Source organism: Anticarsia gemmatalis, chromosome 13 (genome assembly GCF_050436995.1).
Source record: "Anticarsia gemmatalis isolate Benzon Research Colony breed Stoneville strain chromosome 13, ilAntGemm2 primary, whole genome shotgun sequence".
NCBI classification, from domain to species: Eukaryota; Metazoa; Arthropoda; class Insecta; order Lepidoptera; family Erebidae; genus Anticarsia; species Anticarsia gemmatalis.
In genome coordinates this window covers 230,041-248,014 of record NC_134757.1, presented here as the reverse complement: position 1 = coordinate 248,014, position 17,974 = coordinate 230,041, and the positions used below count along the sequence as shown (strand labels likewise).

The 17,974-nt window shown below is 36.0% G+C and overlaps 1 protein-coding gene across 1 annotated transcript; it reads left to right on the top strand.

Annotated features, from left to right (window-relative positions):
• The first annotated feature begins 11,815 nt into the window (after window positions 1-11,815).
• On the top strand, window positions 11,816-16,204 carry LOC142977724 (ecdysone oxidase-like). The gene is made up of 4 exons (XM_076121802.1): window positions 11,816-11,902; window positions 12,331-12,431; window positions 14,175-14,305; window positions 14,603-16,204. The coding sequence occupies exons 1-4, from the start codon at window positions 11,844-11,846 to the stop codon at window positions 16,202-16,204; spliced, it is 1,893 nt and encodes a 630-aa protein (XP_075977917.1). The 5' UTR covers window positions 11,816-11,843.
• The last annotated feature ends 1,770 nt before the right edge of the window (window positions 16,205-17,974 follow it).

Below are 17,974 nucleotides of genomic sequence, written 5' to 3'. Positions count from 1 at the left end.
CTAACAAAAAACTCTCATTACATATCAATTAATTAGTAAAAATATAATAAAACATAAAGAAGAACATAAATATTCCCAACGAGAGAACATCTTTGGATATATTTGTGATGAAGTTTTTTTTAATTTGCTCATAGCTATGGCCGCCGGCGTCACGCACAACAGAGAAGAGATTTAATTAGACTTTTAAAAGAAGTGATCTTATCATGTGGATTGTTTTAGATGAGATTTTTAAAGGCTTTTGTAAAAAGTACTTATATTATTCTATAGGTATTAAAGGAATGCCAAGCCTCAATTAGATTTAAGTCAGCGTAACAGATTTGAGGCTTACCTCTCTCTCACTCGGAGAGGAGACTCGTGTCTGGTAGTAGGCCTGTGTAAGTTATTCTTAGGGTTCCGTACCCAAAGGGTAAAAGCTTAATACCAAGCCTAAGTTGTCTGTCCGTCTGTACCTAACTCATAAACTGTAATAACTAAGAAGCTGAAATTTTTACAAATCATTTATTTCCGTTGCCGCTACTTTTATAATTAAGTATATCGTACGTTTCTCAGACCTCCGCTGATAAGCAATGGCCTATTGTTACTTACCTTCTCCTGCTTAAAAAATATATTTAATTAAAGGTCTTTTCGTATGGTTTTATAATGACTCTTTTTTTTTTTTCTTTTAAAAAAGACAACTCCCGCACTAAGAATTGCTCTTGTGTCGCGGGGACTTTTACAAACATACAAACAACGGACACAAAGCACAACCAGACCCGAAACAATTATTTGTGGATCGCACAAATTAATTGTCCCGTGTGGGAATCGAACCCACGACCTCCCGTTGCAGTGGTATCGGCGTGGCGACCTAAACCACTGCGCCACGGAGGCAGTCAAAAAGAAAGACTCTACGAGCGACTTTCAGAATAGATGTAACACATTAATATACATTAAAAAATAACAATAATTGCCAGAAATATTGTCGTAACGAACCCAAGACATCTGTATTACAATCTTATTTTCTACCATCGCTTCAGATGTATTTAAATAGGTATGTACTTGTGGGTATGTACACTACACAAGGGTCTCAACCAAATCTAGTGGTAACAAGGCTGACATGTCAATGTGGTGTTGATTGCCTTAATGTAGTTCCATTACACGCGGTAGATGGCGGTGGCAGTTGCGGCGTGTGACAATTGAATACAAGTGTTTGAAGTTACCCTTAACAAGGGGTGAGTTCAACCACTTAATCAAGGTGAAATAGGCTGGTTAGGAAACAAGCATTTATGTAGTTCTAATATGATGAGAGGACGTGTAAGACTATTGCTTTGTAAAGTTAGTTTAGTCGGTGTTTTAAAATAAAAATGAATTAAGTATTAAGTAGGTATGTTGAACCAAACGACAATTGACGCAGTTATTTTTAATTACTAATTGTTACCAAGGGATTTCACCTACTTAATTTAGCTGCTTAGATTAAAGACTAGACTAAAGTTGTTACCTACCTGAAAATCACGCATTGTTTTCAGATTAAATTTTAAACGAATCTCTAAATACATTTATCAGAGATCGGTTGTAGTTATCTAGTTAGGATAATACAAAGGTAAGCCTTCTTGCTTTTGTCAGGCGTAAATAGAATAGGTACACCTGTATCTCGGCTCGCAATATCTTTACAGCATTGGTTCTGAAAGCCTCTGTTCTTCCAAATATACCTTCTGCGTTCTATGGAATTGAAATATACAGGGATTTGTTAAACTAGTCGCAAAGATTTTCATTATCGATCGATATAGTACAAAATAGAAACTACTAAGTTAGTCTAGTTTTGAAAATGTTCATCACACGGATCACAATTCTCTTATGTTAATTAGTCACATATCTCTGTGGGTTTTAAGACTCAGAATTTTGTAGTTCCTGAGTCACAACACCCAAGGTGCTTTTCGAGGCATAAACGTGGATGTATAGTATTCGAAACCTTTTTTCCTCGTAAACTTGTCAGTGCTGATTTCTTACAAATCGTGTCAGTTCAGAGTTATTTTATACACACACTAAGGTAATTTAGACTTACTTTTGCATGGTCGGCTAGTTTTAATCGAAACTGGCTACTGGACGCGAATATAGCTTACAAGTAAATCATTTACGTACTAAGTAGGTACTTAGATTTTACAAGCAGCTTAGTTGAACATAAATAGAACCTGCCTTCTAAGGGACACGAGAGATCTCGAGAGGGCGTTATAATGAGGCGTAATTGTCGTTTTAACCTGTAACCGGCGGTACTTAAGTACTTAACAATGTGCGTGGGAGACAGACATATGGCTATACATTTCAATTGTCGTTGTTATAGGAGCATAATGGGACGACAGGACCTACGTTCAGGTAGGAGATATGAGTATTTTGTTAATGAGATTTGTATTACCTTTATTGAACTAGTAGTGTTACTCAGTGTAGCTCGCGTTTTTTGATCGTAGCTTGACGTTAGATAACTTATAGGACCCATTCATGGATCAAGCCCATCATCATCATTGTCTTCAACTTATTTTACCTGCCGTAGGCTCGGTACGGCATGTTCTACTCGTAAAACCACGCGGTAAGGGGATTCAACAGGCCGTCTATTTAACTTCAACCCTTCTTTAGGAATGGCACAACAAATATTATTTTTCCAATCTGGCTGAGTAGTTTCAGAAATAAGCACATTGTAACAAAAATAATTTCAACTTCATTATGTTAGTATGAATAATTACGGTAAGATTCCTCATTAGCCCTGTTATTCTTTTCTGCAGCAGAATTTAACAAAATCTCTAGTGTAGTCCAGTAATGGAATTTAAATAAACAATTTAAATAAACTATTTAAGTTGCATTTATTCACTCAACGGATGGTGCGAAAGTTTCACACAGTTTTTTGTTTCAAACTTTGTCTCTCTGTAAAATCCTTTTATATTTTTTTACTTATTTTATTCTTATAATATATTTTATAATAGGATATGGGAATAAACGCATTACACCTTGGAATTCCTAACGTTTCGTGGCAGGTTACACTCACCGGTAATTCCAATATTTTATTTAAAGTTTAGAAATGATGATTAGTTTTTTTAAGACCACTCCCGCACTAAGAATTAATCATGTGTCGGAAATGTTGTATGTAAATTCTGGGTAAGGCTATTTTTTATAAAGTTGTATTAATAAAAGAACATAGTACTGTGCCACAATGAACATGTGCAGTCGGAATTGAAACAAGTACCGTCAGTCAACAACTCAGCATGTTGGAGCAGCGAGCGAGGCTGTTCATTTGCGCAGACAACCACGCAATACACACGCCGATGTAGTTGCTTATATAAATATACTTTATATACTTTCATGTTTAATATAAAGTACAGATAGCTAGGTTCGTATATTCGAAGATTGGAAATATTAAATAACACATATGCGCACTTGTCGATATCAGAAAATATAAACGAAAATACATATAAACGAAAAGAAACATATTTTCCCAAAATTTTCTTAATACTCTTTCCTAATTGTTGCGCTTTGGCGGCTACATCACCAAACCTCAGCAATTAAATGTTACATGGCTACCCATCTGAAACTTCAGAGAATCTAAAGTAGCTATACTGAGTTAAATATATTTTATGTTATACCTTTACCATCGGGTAAAGGTATAACATAAAATTAAATTAATTATAAATACGATTGTGAATTAGTATTAGGTTTATCGAAACCTAATACTAATTCACAATCGAAGTCGATATTATAGAAATATCGACTTACCTGAACTTATGAAAAAAGGTAGTCTTTGTTCCCTAGTTCTTAAATTTCATTCAGAGTCCTTGACCCTACTCCGCAAAAGCTTTCGAGTTAAGAGATCTAATCCCTATTATACAGGTGATCTACGTCATAAATAAGTTATTTTCAAACAACCTACTGAAAAATACAGATATTATTCTGTCCAAGTCTGGAATCCAATCACAGAGTCATGATTGCCTTTTTAACAACCATTGTTTTTAGCCAATTGAAATCAAATCTTATCACTCCGACTATTATATTAGGTCTATTTTTTGCAATAAATATTGTTTTAGTTCACATTAGAAAATACATCGAGAAAATCTTATGAAGTTCAGTTCGATAGTTTTAGAGTTTATCGCCTTCAGTCTTATAGGGCGGCTCATTGCATTTATAAGTCAGGTATAAACCTCCGATAGTTTTACGAAAGTTTTTCTTAAGCCATGTCTTTTTTACAATATAAACGTACGAAGTAAAAAAATCACAAAGACCCTTTCGTTTTCATTATTATCAGTTTCGCGAAAATAATGCTTTTGTCTAGAAAATTCATTATTCCGCGATCGATCAAACGAATTCTCAGAACAGTACATTGTTCGTTAATTATACTTATTAACAAATAACAAAGTCACGGCCGACTGATACGCACTTATTATAAATATCCGCACAATCACACACACAATACAACGTGCATTGTACTCTCTAATCACTATCATTATACATTTCTCGAAGGAATTGCGCAATGGAACGCATCCAGCAGATTGATCTCATTCAGATGACAATTGCATCGTTCAAGGTCTTTAAAATAAGCCTAGATTAGAGGTCACGTATATTATTGTATCTTTAACTATTAAAGCTAAGGACATTATTGGTACTGTCGTTAGCAAAAGTAGAGCTGATGTTCAAAGTCTATCATCTTTTATGCTAAAATTCTATGGACATTGTTAAAGTTATACTTTATGATCAATAATAATAGATTGTTTTGTAAAGATAACGCACTTTTATTTAAGGCACTTAATTTGACATATAGGAGATATATATCCGACACTCATTCGTAATGAACTGCATATAAAATCTACCTATGGAAAACTGAAAACAAAACCTTATAAATCTAAGATCTTTTACTCTTCATAGTGACTGAAAAACTGAACAAAGAGTCAATTACTTATCTCTTTGATAACTAATGGATGACAGAATTAATAAGACTTTTGCATATTCAAATATTTCTAGAACTTTTAGCGTTGACTGTACCTCATTGTAGTATCATCTTTATAAAAGAGAAGCTTCAAAACTTGCTCTAGTTTTAATACAACACTCAAATGTGTTGAGTACATTAAAAATTCATCTTTGCGAATCAACGCCGTGACAAATTTGAAAAAAGCTTTCTGTACTTTGAACAACCGGGACTCAGTGATTACGCGTGAAAAAACCACGGAAATAACATAAAAAAGGTGTTTGTGATAAATAATAAATGTATTTTGAAACATAGGAAGCTTAGATACCAGTGTTTTTTCAAAGAGAAATATGTATTAGAAATCGTTGTATCGTGAATTGACGATAATAATCCTGTCTTCGAGAGAATGTGGTAAGAGACGTTTACAAATGTTTTGACGATAAAGTTGTTTGTACTGCCATCTGTCGGTAGGTTGGGGGTATTATGTGATAAATACATTTGAACGCTTTTTTTTTATCGTTTATTGAAGTGAGGTTTTATGTTTGTGAATGGAATATGTGCTTTGAAGGTGGTATTTAAATTTTCGAAGAATTTACGGTTTTATGTGCTTTTCAGGGCTGGGAGGTTTAAGACCTGAACTTTCGATGAAATAATAAAAAATAATTCATTTATAGAAAAATGTATGAATTGTGCAACGACGTAGGATTAGAATCATAAAATTATGCGTACAGAGTAACAGTCGCACTTATTATCACTCCCAATCCCACGAGGGATGCGTATGCATGATGATACTTATCTCTCTACTACTAACTCGAAAAAAGTATCTAGCTTGTAGTGGACACTTAGATTCAGAAATCGTAATAACTATCATAAGTGTCATAACGCTTACGCAAGCCTCACCTAGCCATCGGGTAGAGTTACAAGAGAAAAGCTGGCAAGAAAACAGCTTCTTTTCAATCGTCAACTGGTTTCTCAAAACACCAAGACTTTTTTATTGATAAAAATCATTAGTCATAAATATTCCCAATATTAAACACATATCCAGGTCACATAATACCCATTGCACGTGTAACACCTACATGTTATGTGCATCGGAAATGACCGGTGTATGAGTCGTCAGGTTAATACATTTCCTGCAATTTCCGGGAACACTGAACACGCGCGGCGAGCGACGACGGTAAACATTTCATTAACTTGATGTCACTTTGTAGTGCACTTGTCTTTTTGTTTACTTTACTTATTAATAGTATAGTTATTAAACCTACTATTATTATAAATGCGAAAGTTTACGATGTTTGTTATTCTATCTCGTATTAACTACTGAACTTTTAGTGATTTTGTTACGCGATCAGTTGTCATGTTCATGAAGTGTCGAGTTAGATACCCGGGTCGGGCAAAGTATTATTTCTCAATCGTAACCCGGAGTTTACGACACATGGCCCGGCAAATTGCAACAAGCCTGCCGCCTATTACATAGGATTAAGCTTTTTAACGAAACGTAGGTATATTTCATACATCTCTGCCTATCTTCAAAACAGCCTATTTTTATGCCTATTTTTGCCGACATTTCTCATTAAATCGGATGTCTTTAGTCTTCATGTACCAAACGTATTTGTAGGTACAGTCCTAGAAAACTGAAGCTATGCATTTCACAGTAGCGTGGAATTGAATCTGTCCAGTCAGTCAGTCGTTAGTTTTCAATCACATACATACATATGAACTGAATTCAATTCTGCTTTGAAGTTTCCAGATTATTCTGTTCTGTCTCTGAGATATCTCACGAGTATTTCGAAGTCTGTGTGCATTCTCAAATCTGTATAAGTAGTCATACTCGAATGGGTTTGATTCTAGATGCACGTTATATGAGCCGGGCTATATTCTAAGAAATTTTTTTATAAGCTAAAATATTTTTATGCTACAATCGCATTTGGTAATACTACTGCTTGTTAATAGAAACAGCTTCGTACAAGTATCATAAGTGAAATATTATCCTCTCTGTTATAACATATTGAAAGATTACCTATTGAATTTATTTAAATTAAGATAAAATTGGGCAAAAGAAAACAAAGTATTGATTTTCATAAAAAATCACGTGTATCTACGGACAGACGCTAGTATCAACATAATACGTTTTTTCAAATTGTCATATTCTTTGAGGTTACAAAGACAAGTTGTCAAACGTATATGTATTTTGTTTATCATTTCTTATCTACATCAAGGCAATGTAGGGTATTTGTTGTGTCTTCATAATGGAAGGCTCTACGTAGGTTAGTTGACAAAGAGTCGACGGGGCGACGTACAAAGTCTCAATCGGATTGATTTCGTTTGATTTAGCGAGCGTCCTCGAGGAGCTGAGCTGACAATTGACTGACGCAGGTAGGGACGACGTTTTTATCAACTAGATTATATTGGGGAGTATTACCAACCAATATTGAATTAGGTTCCGGATAGTTATTGATATTTTTATATTAGAAACTGGTGGGCATAAACCAGCTTTAGTTATGTTGACGTGAAAGAATTACAAATTAACGGACGTCTTTCTCATAAGTTTTTCTCTGTTTTTAAGACCAAATTAATGTCGATATATTCGTTTTAATTGGTATATTTTTCAGTAACAAGAAATACATTTGTACATTGTAGCTAAATTAAATCCAGGGTGAATTAAATATAAAAATAAAATAAATAAATAAATTTAATATAATAAAATTAATTTAATTTTTTATACATATATTTAATTTAATTAGGTCACAATCATCACAGAGTTTCGTTTTAGAGATTTTTAGGCATTTAAAAAGAATAAGTCTGCTAATAAATATTATTTCAGGAGGTAGCGTTAGACCTATTTTCTCGTATCACAGTTTAATCGTTGAAAAACGAATATACAGGAGGCAACAAATACAAAATTTCAATTTCCAAAGATCGAATATTCGTTTCGCGTTGAATTAAAGTAGATCCTGTATCGTATCAAGGCGTAATTACGTTGAGAACGTTAAAGCAAACTCGATGGAATAAAGCCAAGGATTTCCCATTTCAATTAACTAAATCGTATTTAAATACTCTTAATTGTTCTTTCGCTTAATGCCCCGGGATTTATGGGGTTTACGAGACTTTACGACGATATTGGGGATGTTGAGACGCCGCAAAAAATGTTTCAGAGATTGATCTGATTGGATGAGGAGATCTGACAAAGTAGCAAGCAAGAGTAAGGGTAGAAGAAATAAATATAAATGCGCCAAACTTTAACTGAACTAATGAGGTAGTGCGGACATAGTCAAAACATGTTTTTTTCACAGAACTGGAATTGTTTTAATTGCTCGTTTGGCGCAGTGGTTAAAGTGGTCACCTCGCTGTAATGACTGTAGCCGCGTGTGGTGGGTTCTAATCCCACCCGGGACAAATATTTGTGTGATGAGCACGAGTATCTATTCGCATCCTGGTAGTTAATTTACCTATGCATATATAAGTATGTATTTAGAAGTATATAAGTATGTTTATCAGTTATTTGGTTACCGTAGTACAAGCTCTGCTTAGTTTGGAAATGTCTTCGAATGTGTGAGTTTTCCAATGATGAAATAAAAATACTTGTTTCAACAAACAACAACTCGTACGCTACATAAACTAGCCAGTCCTCACTACTATACCGTATATCTTCCGTACTTTTTGCAAACAAACAAAAATTGTCCCTTCATCTTATTTACGTATAGAAATTGTTGATCTGCACGTAATAAGACTTCTGTAATGTGTCAACTTTGACACAAACCTTCTACTTTTGCACCAACTATTAACATAAACCCATATAACTACAAGTTGGAGCAAAAGCCACGTATTTTTTGTCTCATATATCATATTGTTGTCTCACATAAATCACTGATAGAGCGAATTACGCCGGAATAGACAAACTTTTGCATCAACGGACTAACAAATGATGTTATTTTTCTATGTAGATATTATATTTTTGTTGTTAATAATCAGTTGGGACGGAAATAGTAGGAGAAACTCGTGGTTAAGTAACAACAGCCACTCGGATGGTTAAGCTACGCTTGCCGAGATTGTTCTGTGGATGGCTGACCATCTTATACATATCGAGTTCCTTCGTGTTTCAAAAGGCACGTTAAATTGTAGGTTCTGGCTATAATTTTCAAAGACTTTTGACAGTCGTTACCAGTAGTCAGAAGCTTGAAAGTCTGACAACCAGTCTTACCGAAGGGTATCGTATTATAACCCAGGTAACAGGATTTTAGAAATCCGATAGGCAGGGACTCCGTGTTAAAAAACTGGTATTCACCTGCATCCGGTGGCATTCAGGAATCGAAACTAAGACCTTGAAGAATTAGTACGTAACACTTTAAGTAAGACATACATCTTAATTAAAATCATTTTGGTTTATTAAGCTGTTGTATCATTCAGTTTGCCTTCAATTGATAAACGCTAATTGTCATATATTGTTATTACGAGTTTTCTTATAAACAGTAATCGTGAAAGACCTGTTTTTCTTTAATGTCATGTAACAGTTACGTGAGTAAATTTACAGTTATTATTGTGTATGATGCTGAAAGATGTGGTTTTTCTTCACTCAAAGACCTAAAGATCGCAGTTGGAATACCAGGTTAGTGTGGACTGTAGAATGGATACTCGACTAGCGCTAAGAAATAATATTTAAGAAGTTTTTTGTAGATAAGGTTTAATTTTTTTTATTAGAAACGCAGAGATAGGTAAAATAATGTCTGATTTTTTAACAATAAATATATTTGTTAAAGCAACGTGTGTTTGGCGAGATTGAATAGCGTGTAAAAATATCGACTTTTTGTTCTTAAAAGTGTATTGTTGGATGTTTGTGCGTATATACGTATTGTCTCGTTCAAGTCTTATGGTTACCCAGAAATATGAGAATGTTAAAAGCTTATTAATACATACTTTTAATCTTGGAAGTTTTTTTTCCATTCGATTCCAAAACTATGTGCATAGCTCATAATATATTTTAAACTTATAAAACAAGATTTAATGCTTAATACAACGGATATTACAAAAGGCAATTTATATAATAAATAAATATATCAGCCGAAATAACCGCGCATTGTTTCATTTGTATATTTACATAGAGCGAATCACTTCAAAGAATAGTTTCGTAGTAAAATATTGAATGCGCGTAATCCATCAGTTTTTACGTCAAACGCATGAATAGAATGGAAAAGCTAAAGTTTAAAATACAGGGTGTTACTAATCTATACTTAATATTATAAAGCTGAAGAGTTTGTTTGTTTGTTTGAACGCGCTAATCTCAGGAACTACTGGTCCGATTTGAAAAATTCTTTCAATGTTAGATAGCCCATTTAGGCGACATAGGCTATATATCACGCTACGACCAATAGGAGCGAAGTACCAGTAAAAAATGTTACAAAAACGATTACGGAAAATTTTGATCCATTCTCTCTTATGTGACGCAAGCGAAGTTGCGCGGGTCAGCTAGTAATTAATATGGGGACCGTGCAATATGATAACTCCTGTTATTTCATATGCTCTTTTGTTGGAAGGTCTAAAAAATATACACACAGTAGATACAAAGATAATAATTATTTGTTGGTGTTTCAGCGATGTTATTAACACACACTATACTTACATTTAAACTTCTTTAAATCATATTTTTTTATAATATATTTTTCGTACTAGGTATCTGGTAACTGATATCTTTTCTAGTTTTTATGTGAGTTATCTACTCAATTCTGTTTTTAAATTATTCTAAGTGTCTCCATAAAATAAATATATTTTATAAAAAAAATCTTAAAACATGTGTCCGGAACTAGTGTATCAACCTGTTTAGATAAATTCTGTAGAAATCTAATAGAATTGATGAAAAAGTCTGTATATTTATTACCTACTCATAAATCGACATGAGTTACCCCGCGGCCTACGTGTTCTTTAACTAAATAAACTAACATTTTCAAATCTTTGATTCGCATTCTTTCTCATACGCCCGGCACATTAATGACACAAAATAATATGAACAATCTGACTCCTAGTAATGTGACTGTTTACTATTCGTAAGCGCCTATTAACTTTGTGTATCTGAAGATAGTCTTAAGCCACTAAAAAAATGTAAAATAGTAAAAACAAAAACATTCGGTCAAAGACACACAGTTATTTGACGTACGCTACAGGATCTAAAATAAGCAATTTGTTTTTACTGAAATTACCGTTGAACTACCGTTGACTACTTTACGAAAAACCCGTTAATAAAATAATAAATACAGTGTTTATTACAATTGAAATAGTTATCACATAATAAAGCTAATTAATTAAAATTCATGAGTTTGATGTAACAAGAATCATTGACACCTGTGCTAATATAAATCACAATTATTTTTTACCGCTAATTTCATACGGCTATTTCGTGTGAATATAGAATTTAACTTCACTCTTACACGCGGTTTGATCTATTCAAAATACGTATACAGTTCATTGAAAGCGACCAATCGTGCAGGACATTGTTTATAGTGTCCAAGCGTGTACACAATACACAGGTACACTCTCTATTCCTTTACTCTCATAACCCGGGTGGGACGACTCAACCTTCACGACCAGAAAAAGGACAGGCGCAAGATCGAAGGCTTTACGTGCTCTCCTAGACACGGAAGTATATATCCCCAACTTCATAATTCCCGGCAATCTATGGGAAATTCTTAACAGTAAATTTCAGTAAAGACTTTTTGTCCCCGTCCAGGATTCCACCTAAGACCTTTGTGCGGCAGTTGTATACACTACGGAACGCGCCACAGAGGCAGTCAAAATAATAATATAAAATACGTACAAACAGACAGTCACACTAACTTACTTTAATAAAGAAACTAATATATAAAGTAACGACCAAGCGCATCAATGTTTCGTCTCTTGCACTGATAACACAGTTCGTGACGGTATAAAAATATCCATGACATATAAAATTAACGCGCATCGTGACAGTTTATGTTTTATCAAACTGTTTAATATGTGAGTTGCTTCGATAGGTATATATCTGTTATTATTCAATTACGTTCGCGTACGAATTTCCATCCCCTATACTATAGAGTGTTTTATCAAAAATCTATGTAGTTCAAACATACGTCTTGCTCAGTTTCGTCAACATAGATTCATTGATTTAGATGTGGAAATGTAACAAACAGACTGACACCTGTTGTTATATCGTATTGACTATTTTTATCAAAAACAGAATTATACCAAGTCTATGCATAAATCTAGAAATTATGTATATCATCTTACTTTTGCGGTTATTTGTAGATGCTATGGTTGAAAAAGGTACTTTTTATTTTTCGCGTGGTATTTTATCATTATTATTGAGCACTCTTCGTGATTTGAACATACTTTCTGACACGTTCTATAGATTCACTGAACGTACTTAGAGGGTTGTTTTTCTCCAGGCTCCTGGTGGTGGTGGTGTTACTACGATGTATCGGAGTTCCAACGGTGCAAGCCGTACTAGGCTCAGATTACACGTTCCCGGCTGGGGTACTTTTGAAAGGTAAGTGTTTTTGTTCTTGTACCTACGCCTATATTGTACGAATCCTGTATTCAAGCGTCGATTAAAATGTTTAATTCCTGAGTATAATTCTAACATTGACGTTCTTCTGGTTTCCATCAGGTAGTATTCTTCTTGGCTTTAATAATTAGTCATTAAAACAAAGCCTCCAATCGATTTTTTGTATAAACCGCGTAAGCAATACATTAAATCATTAGTCACAACAGCAACAGCTAAAAAGTTCACGCAAGAACAATCACGCAAATTTTTCAAACACATTTCACTCAAATAACCAGACCATCAAACTTTATGCAGCCGCCAACAAATTGTCCTTCAAATCCATCCAACATTAGCATAGTTGGTAAAGCTATTTAAATATGTATGTGTTGCACTTTGGCACGGCTTGGCGCTTGCCTGCCATTTGCTGCACATTAATAAGCCGGAGCCGGCGGTTTAGGGTTACCGCGAGATACGGCTTACAGTACACGTAACGAGCACGGATCTGAGAGCATTTGAAATTGTAATGACAGACCTTGTGCTTTGATAGTAGAAGATTTATGTGCAGTTTGGTGAAGCGTGGAACGATGTTGCATTGCTTTTGACATGTTTAATGTTCTATAGATCGAAAATAAATAACGTTTTTTTAAATAGAATCGTAAAAAGATAACAGAAATTTCAAATCTCAAGAATTTACATTTTCTGTAGCGCGATTCCCTGTCATTATCTACTATCGACAACCATCTAATTGTCGAAAAAATTTGTATGAAAATTAGATCAGTGCTTCTAGTGTCCTAGGAACTATTTTAGATGTGAAAGTCATCGAGAGTTTGACATTTAAAATGTCTCTGTTTTAAATGGCTCGATAGCACCGACTGTAGTGAATCTATTCGATTCGATCGATTTCGACACTGATTCTTTTCCGCTATTCACACGTGAATGTGTTCATATTTATTCAACACGATTTCAATTTTCTTGGCAATTTTCCTGAAAGGTTTTCAGTAGTGACAATCATACCACAACATTTCTATGGCTTACAATGTGACGCTAGCAGATCTCCATAGAAACCGTGCCAATAAATCTTCGTACATAATATTATGATTGTTAAACTTATAACATCACGCCCATTGTATCCTAAGGTATAGGCTGTAGAGTATGAAATACATACATTATGCACATTTTGCCATTCACACATAATATTTGTTATAGGGGGCCGGCTTATTACTTATTGCCGTACTATTGAGAGCTGACAAATTAAATCGAAAAATCCAATTAACGCTTTATTCGACCTATACCGAACAGAAATCAAAGGCATTTTAAGTTATATAGAAAAATTGTCAAAATTCTCAGAGTGTGCAGTGGTAGCCCTGCACCCGCTTGTGAGAGGTGTGGAGCTTTACAAACTATTTCCATTAGACTATCGGCTGAAAGTTGCACCCCTCTGACAGCTCCCAATATATCACGAGCTTGCATACTTACAATACCATCTGTGATGAGCTTAATGATAGGTTGCAACTTTAATAGTTTTATGCACAGACAGATTTTGTATGAAAAAATAGATAGCCTACAGTTTTTTTCGCAAGAACTATTTTGTCAAATAATTTTATACGTCAACAGTTCGACGGCCACAGAAAATCGCACTATAGTCCCTAAGGAGAACAATAAATACCGCTTTTCTTTTTTATAACTACGATATAGTGTCATTATTGCTTCTTTTGAACATTGTAATGATATTACCTTACTGTTCAGATGGTCAGAAGTTTGACTACATTGTGGTGGGTGCGGGGGCGGCGGGAGCTGCTGCAGCGTCAAGACTCGCGCTCGCCGGACAAGAGGTGTTGCTCATAGAGGCAGGAGGAGACCCTAATATCATCTCCAAGGTAAACGATGTCTTAATTACTAAAGCCTAATTGCAGAAAAACTGGTTGGAGAAGTTTAAATATGCTTTTTAACCGACTTTAAAAAAGGAGAAGGTTCTCAATTCGGTTTAATTTTTTTTTCTGTTTGCTACCCCATAACTTTATACTGAGTGGGCCAATTTTGTGTGAGTCAAAATGTACCTCTATATTGTTATTTTTGACTTTTTAGTTGGTTTTGGAATATTTTTTGAGTATAGTATTGAATATTTTTTGAGAGGTTTTTGCTTTTAATAATATTTTTGTTTATTGTCTCAAAAGATTCCAGGAGCCGCCATGGGATTGCTAGGCTCGGAGATAGACTGGCAGTACGAGACGATATCAAACAACAAGTCTTGTCTCTCCTCTACGAGGCAGCATTGTCGCTTCAGCCGCGGCAAGTGCCTCGGCGGATCCACTTCCATCAACTTCATGCTGTACTCCCGCGGGAACAGGCTCAGAGACTTCGAAGAGATTCCTTTCCCTAACTGGAGTTTCGACGACCTCATGCCATACTTCCTCCGTTACGAAGGCCTAAGAGACCTTGATGAACTACCACCTTCCTCCATACCTTTTCATAACACTACAGGCAATATGCGGATAGAATTCTTTGATGATCCCGAAAATCCGTGGCAGTCCAGACTTATAAGGTCTTATATGTCCCTGCAGTTCCCCTTCAACTACGATGTGAACGCCGAGACACAGATAGGAGTGACCAAAATTGTTGGTTACGTTTACAAAGGACAGCGGATGAGTACCGCTAGAGGGTATTTAGCAAGAAATGATGTTAAGGAAAGACTGATAGTTGCAAAGAATACCTTCTGTACTGGAGTTATAATCAAGAGAAATATTGCACGTGGAGTCACTGCAAGGCAAGGTTTTTTGGATTTGAGACTATATGCTCGAAAAGAAGTAATTTTAAGCGCAGGTGCTATCGGAACTCCTCAAATATTAATGCTCTCAGGCATCGGTCCAGCTGAACACTTGCGAGCGATGGGTATCAGTGTGAAACAAGACCTTCCAGTAGGTGACGGTTTGACAGATCATGCACTGCCGCTGCTAATCGTGAAAGTAGACCGAGGTCTTTCAATAGTGGGGAAAATACAACGGGCTGTGAATGCAGTCACTCAGCTGGGGGAGTTTCTAGTCGCGTCTCGAGGGGCACTGGCCTCAAACGGTATCACTGACGTCAATGTATTCACCAACAGCCATTGTTACGACTTTACTGATCATCGACCGACCAACGTTAGCTCAGACGGAAGCGACTGTCAGGTACCTAACTTGCAAATTAACCACGCTTATATAGAAAGGAACTTGATAACGCTCGTGAAGCCACTGTTTAGACAAGCGATACCTCTCAACGAAGATGTCATTGATCAGTTAGCAGATGCGAATAGAGATCACGCTTTTATCATCTTCTCACCAGTTCTACTCGAGCCACGATCAGAAGGCACTGTGCGACTTGCTTCAAAAGACCCGTTTAAACCTCCAGCAATTTTCCCGAACTATTTAGGAGACGATGCAGATGTGGATAATTTAATAACGTTTGTTAGAATTGTGGAAGATTTGTTGCAGACTAGAGCTTTTAGGAAACGTAACGCGTCGTTTTTGATACTGAAGTTGGCTGGATGTCCGGATTATGAGGTGGATAGGGAGTTGTACTGGCGGTGTTATGTGCGGCATATGACGAATGCGGTGTTTCATTCAGCGGGCACGGCGGCTCTGGGGCGCGTGCTGGACGCGAGGCTGCGCGTGCTCGGCGTGCAGCGCCTCAGGGTCGCTGACCTCGGCGCGCTGCCCCGTGCCCCGCGCGCGAACCCTGCTGCGGTGTCTATCGCAGTGGGTGAGAGAGTCGCTGATTTTGTGCTGGAAGATAATAAATGATGATATGTGCTGTTGAATGTTTTTATTTACTATAATTATATAATGTGTACAAATTAATTATACTGTGAAAAATGTAGTATACAAAAATAATATCTACACACATGTAGATATAAAAAAAGTAGACATATGCATTTGGTACTGCTAAATCTTATGGAAAACTTTCATATTTAATTTAATTAAAAATGGTTTCGTGTTACGTAGCACACAATCGAATATAATGTTAAGAAACCTAAAGATGGTTAATTATGTCATTACTTCTGAGTGTTAACAGAAAGACTCCATATTTTATCTCCTGTTGAATAAAACTCCCCTTACTCGAGATATAACTTTGTACCGTCGGAGAACTTAATGAAAAATTAAAATTAAATTGGCTTAAACAAGTTGTTCGTTGAAAGTGGAAAGTTTAGCGCTCTGTTGTGAATTAAGTTGATAAATTACAAGCCGCTTGGAGGCAGGGCGACGGCAGAAACCTTGCGATTACAATCACTTGATACTGAATCTTATTAGTGAAGTTACAGTGAGTGGATCAATCTGTGACGGGATGTTTTGACATCAATAAGCTTTGTTTTGTAGTGTACGACAGTTAAGAGTTATTTGATGGGGGCTTCATGTAAAAACAGATATTTCTAGCATTGGCAGTTCAGTAATGCTGTCTTTGTCATCGAAATGCTTTATAATCAATGTTAAAAAATCTAGTCTTTTAACACTCACATAACTTTCCAAAACATCCTTCGACAAGTCGAAGACTCAATACACGTCTTTTAATAACACAACAACACAGCAAGCCACAAAACACATCTCCAACACTGACAAAGCGCAACAACCACATGTTTTTACTACACAAAATAAGTGCTTATTTGTCGCTTTCACCGTGTATATAAGAAAATGCAATTTACGAGCGTACGTCGCTTGTAGTTGAATAAACGTTGGCACTTGGCTCCGTACGCTTGCACCGCCGTACCTTCCGTGCACCGCCGTGCCTCGCCGTGCCCGACCACCGTGGATGTGTTCCATCTTCGTACTAGCGTGTGTTAGTGACGGTTATTTCCCACGGGTTAGTTATAGATAACTAGTTTTCTGACACTAGTGTGTATGAATTTTAGATGAAGAATATGTGTGGGTGTATTATAATTTGTATGCATGTAAATAGTGTGAAATTTGTGTGTTCAACTCGATTTCAACGTGATGTACCACTGCTGGGCAAGGGTCTCCTCCTAGAATGGGGAAGAAGTTAGGCCTGGAGTTTACCATAATGGCCAAGTGCGGGTTCTCTGCATACCTTCCGGAACTGTTCTTAAGAACTCTCAGGCATGCAAGTCTCTTTTCCTTGACAACAAGTGATAATTATTTCTTATATACGTTTCTTCGGGTTTGACCCGTCAACCACTTGCGTGGGAGGTTTCGTGGGAGTAGGAACCAACGTTTAGCACGCAGCTATCACTGCTATTTTGTTCAGATATAATTATTAATATTTTATAATAAAGAGGTTTTGAAAATATGAAGTTGTTAAGCAACTGATACCTTATGCAAGTGTAATTCGCGTGTCCAAAGAGATAGATGTCGCTGTGTGCACGTTGATACCACGCTGGTGTTCGTCACACGTCAGCTCGTTAGTCGCGTCTCATTGTGTATGGAGATTGCATTCACTCGTATTAGCTTACAGTTTCACACACACACGAGTTTCAGAGTTTACTGCATAAGTCATTAATACTGCTGCTGGCTTTTCTACAAGGATTTTAGCATGTTTTCTTGTGTGTATTTGTTTTAGGT

Excerpts from the sequence above, each read along its gene's own strand:
- LOC142977724 (XM_076121802.1), top strand. The coding sequence starts at position 11,844 with ATGACATATAAAATTAACGCGCATCGTGACAGTTTATGTTTTATCAAA. Across the intron at positions 11,903-12,330 it reads TTTATCAAACTGTTTAATAT|GCTCCTGGTGGTGGTGGTGT; the intron begins GTGAGTTGCTTC and ends GTTTTTCTCCAG. Across the intron at positions 14,306-14,602 it reads ACCCTAATATCATCTCCAAG|ATTCCAGGAGCCGCCATGGG; the intron begins GTAAACGATGTC and ends TTGTCTCAAAAG.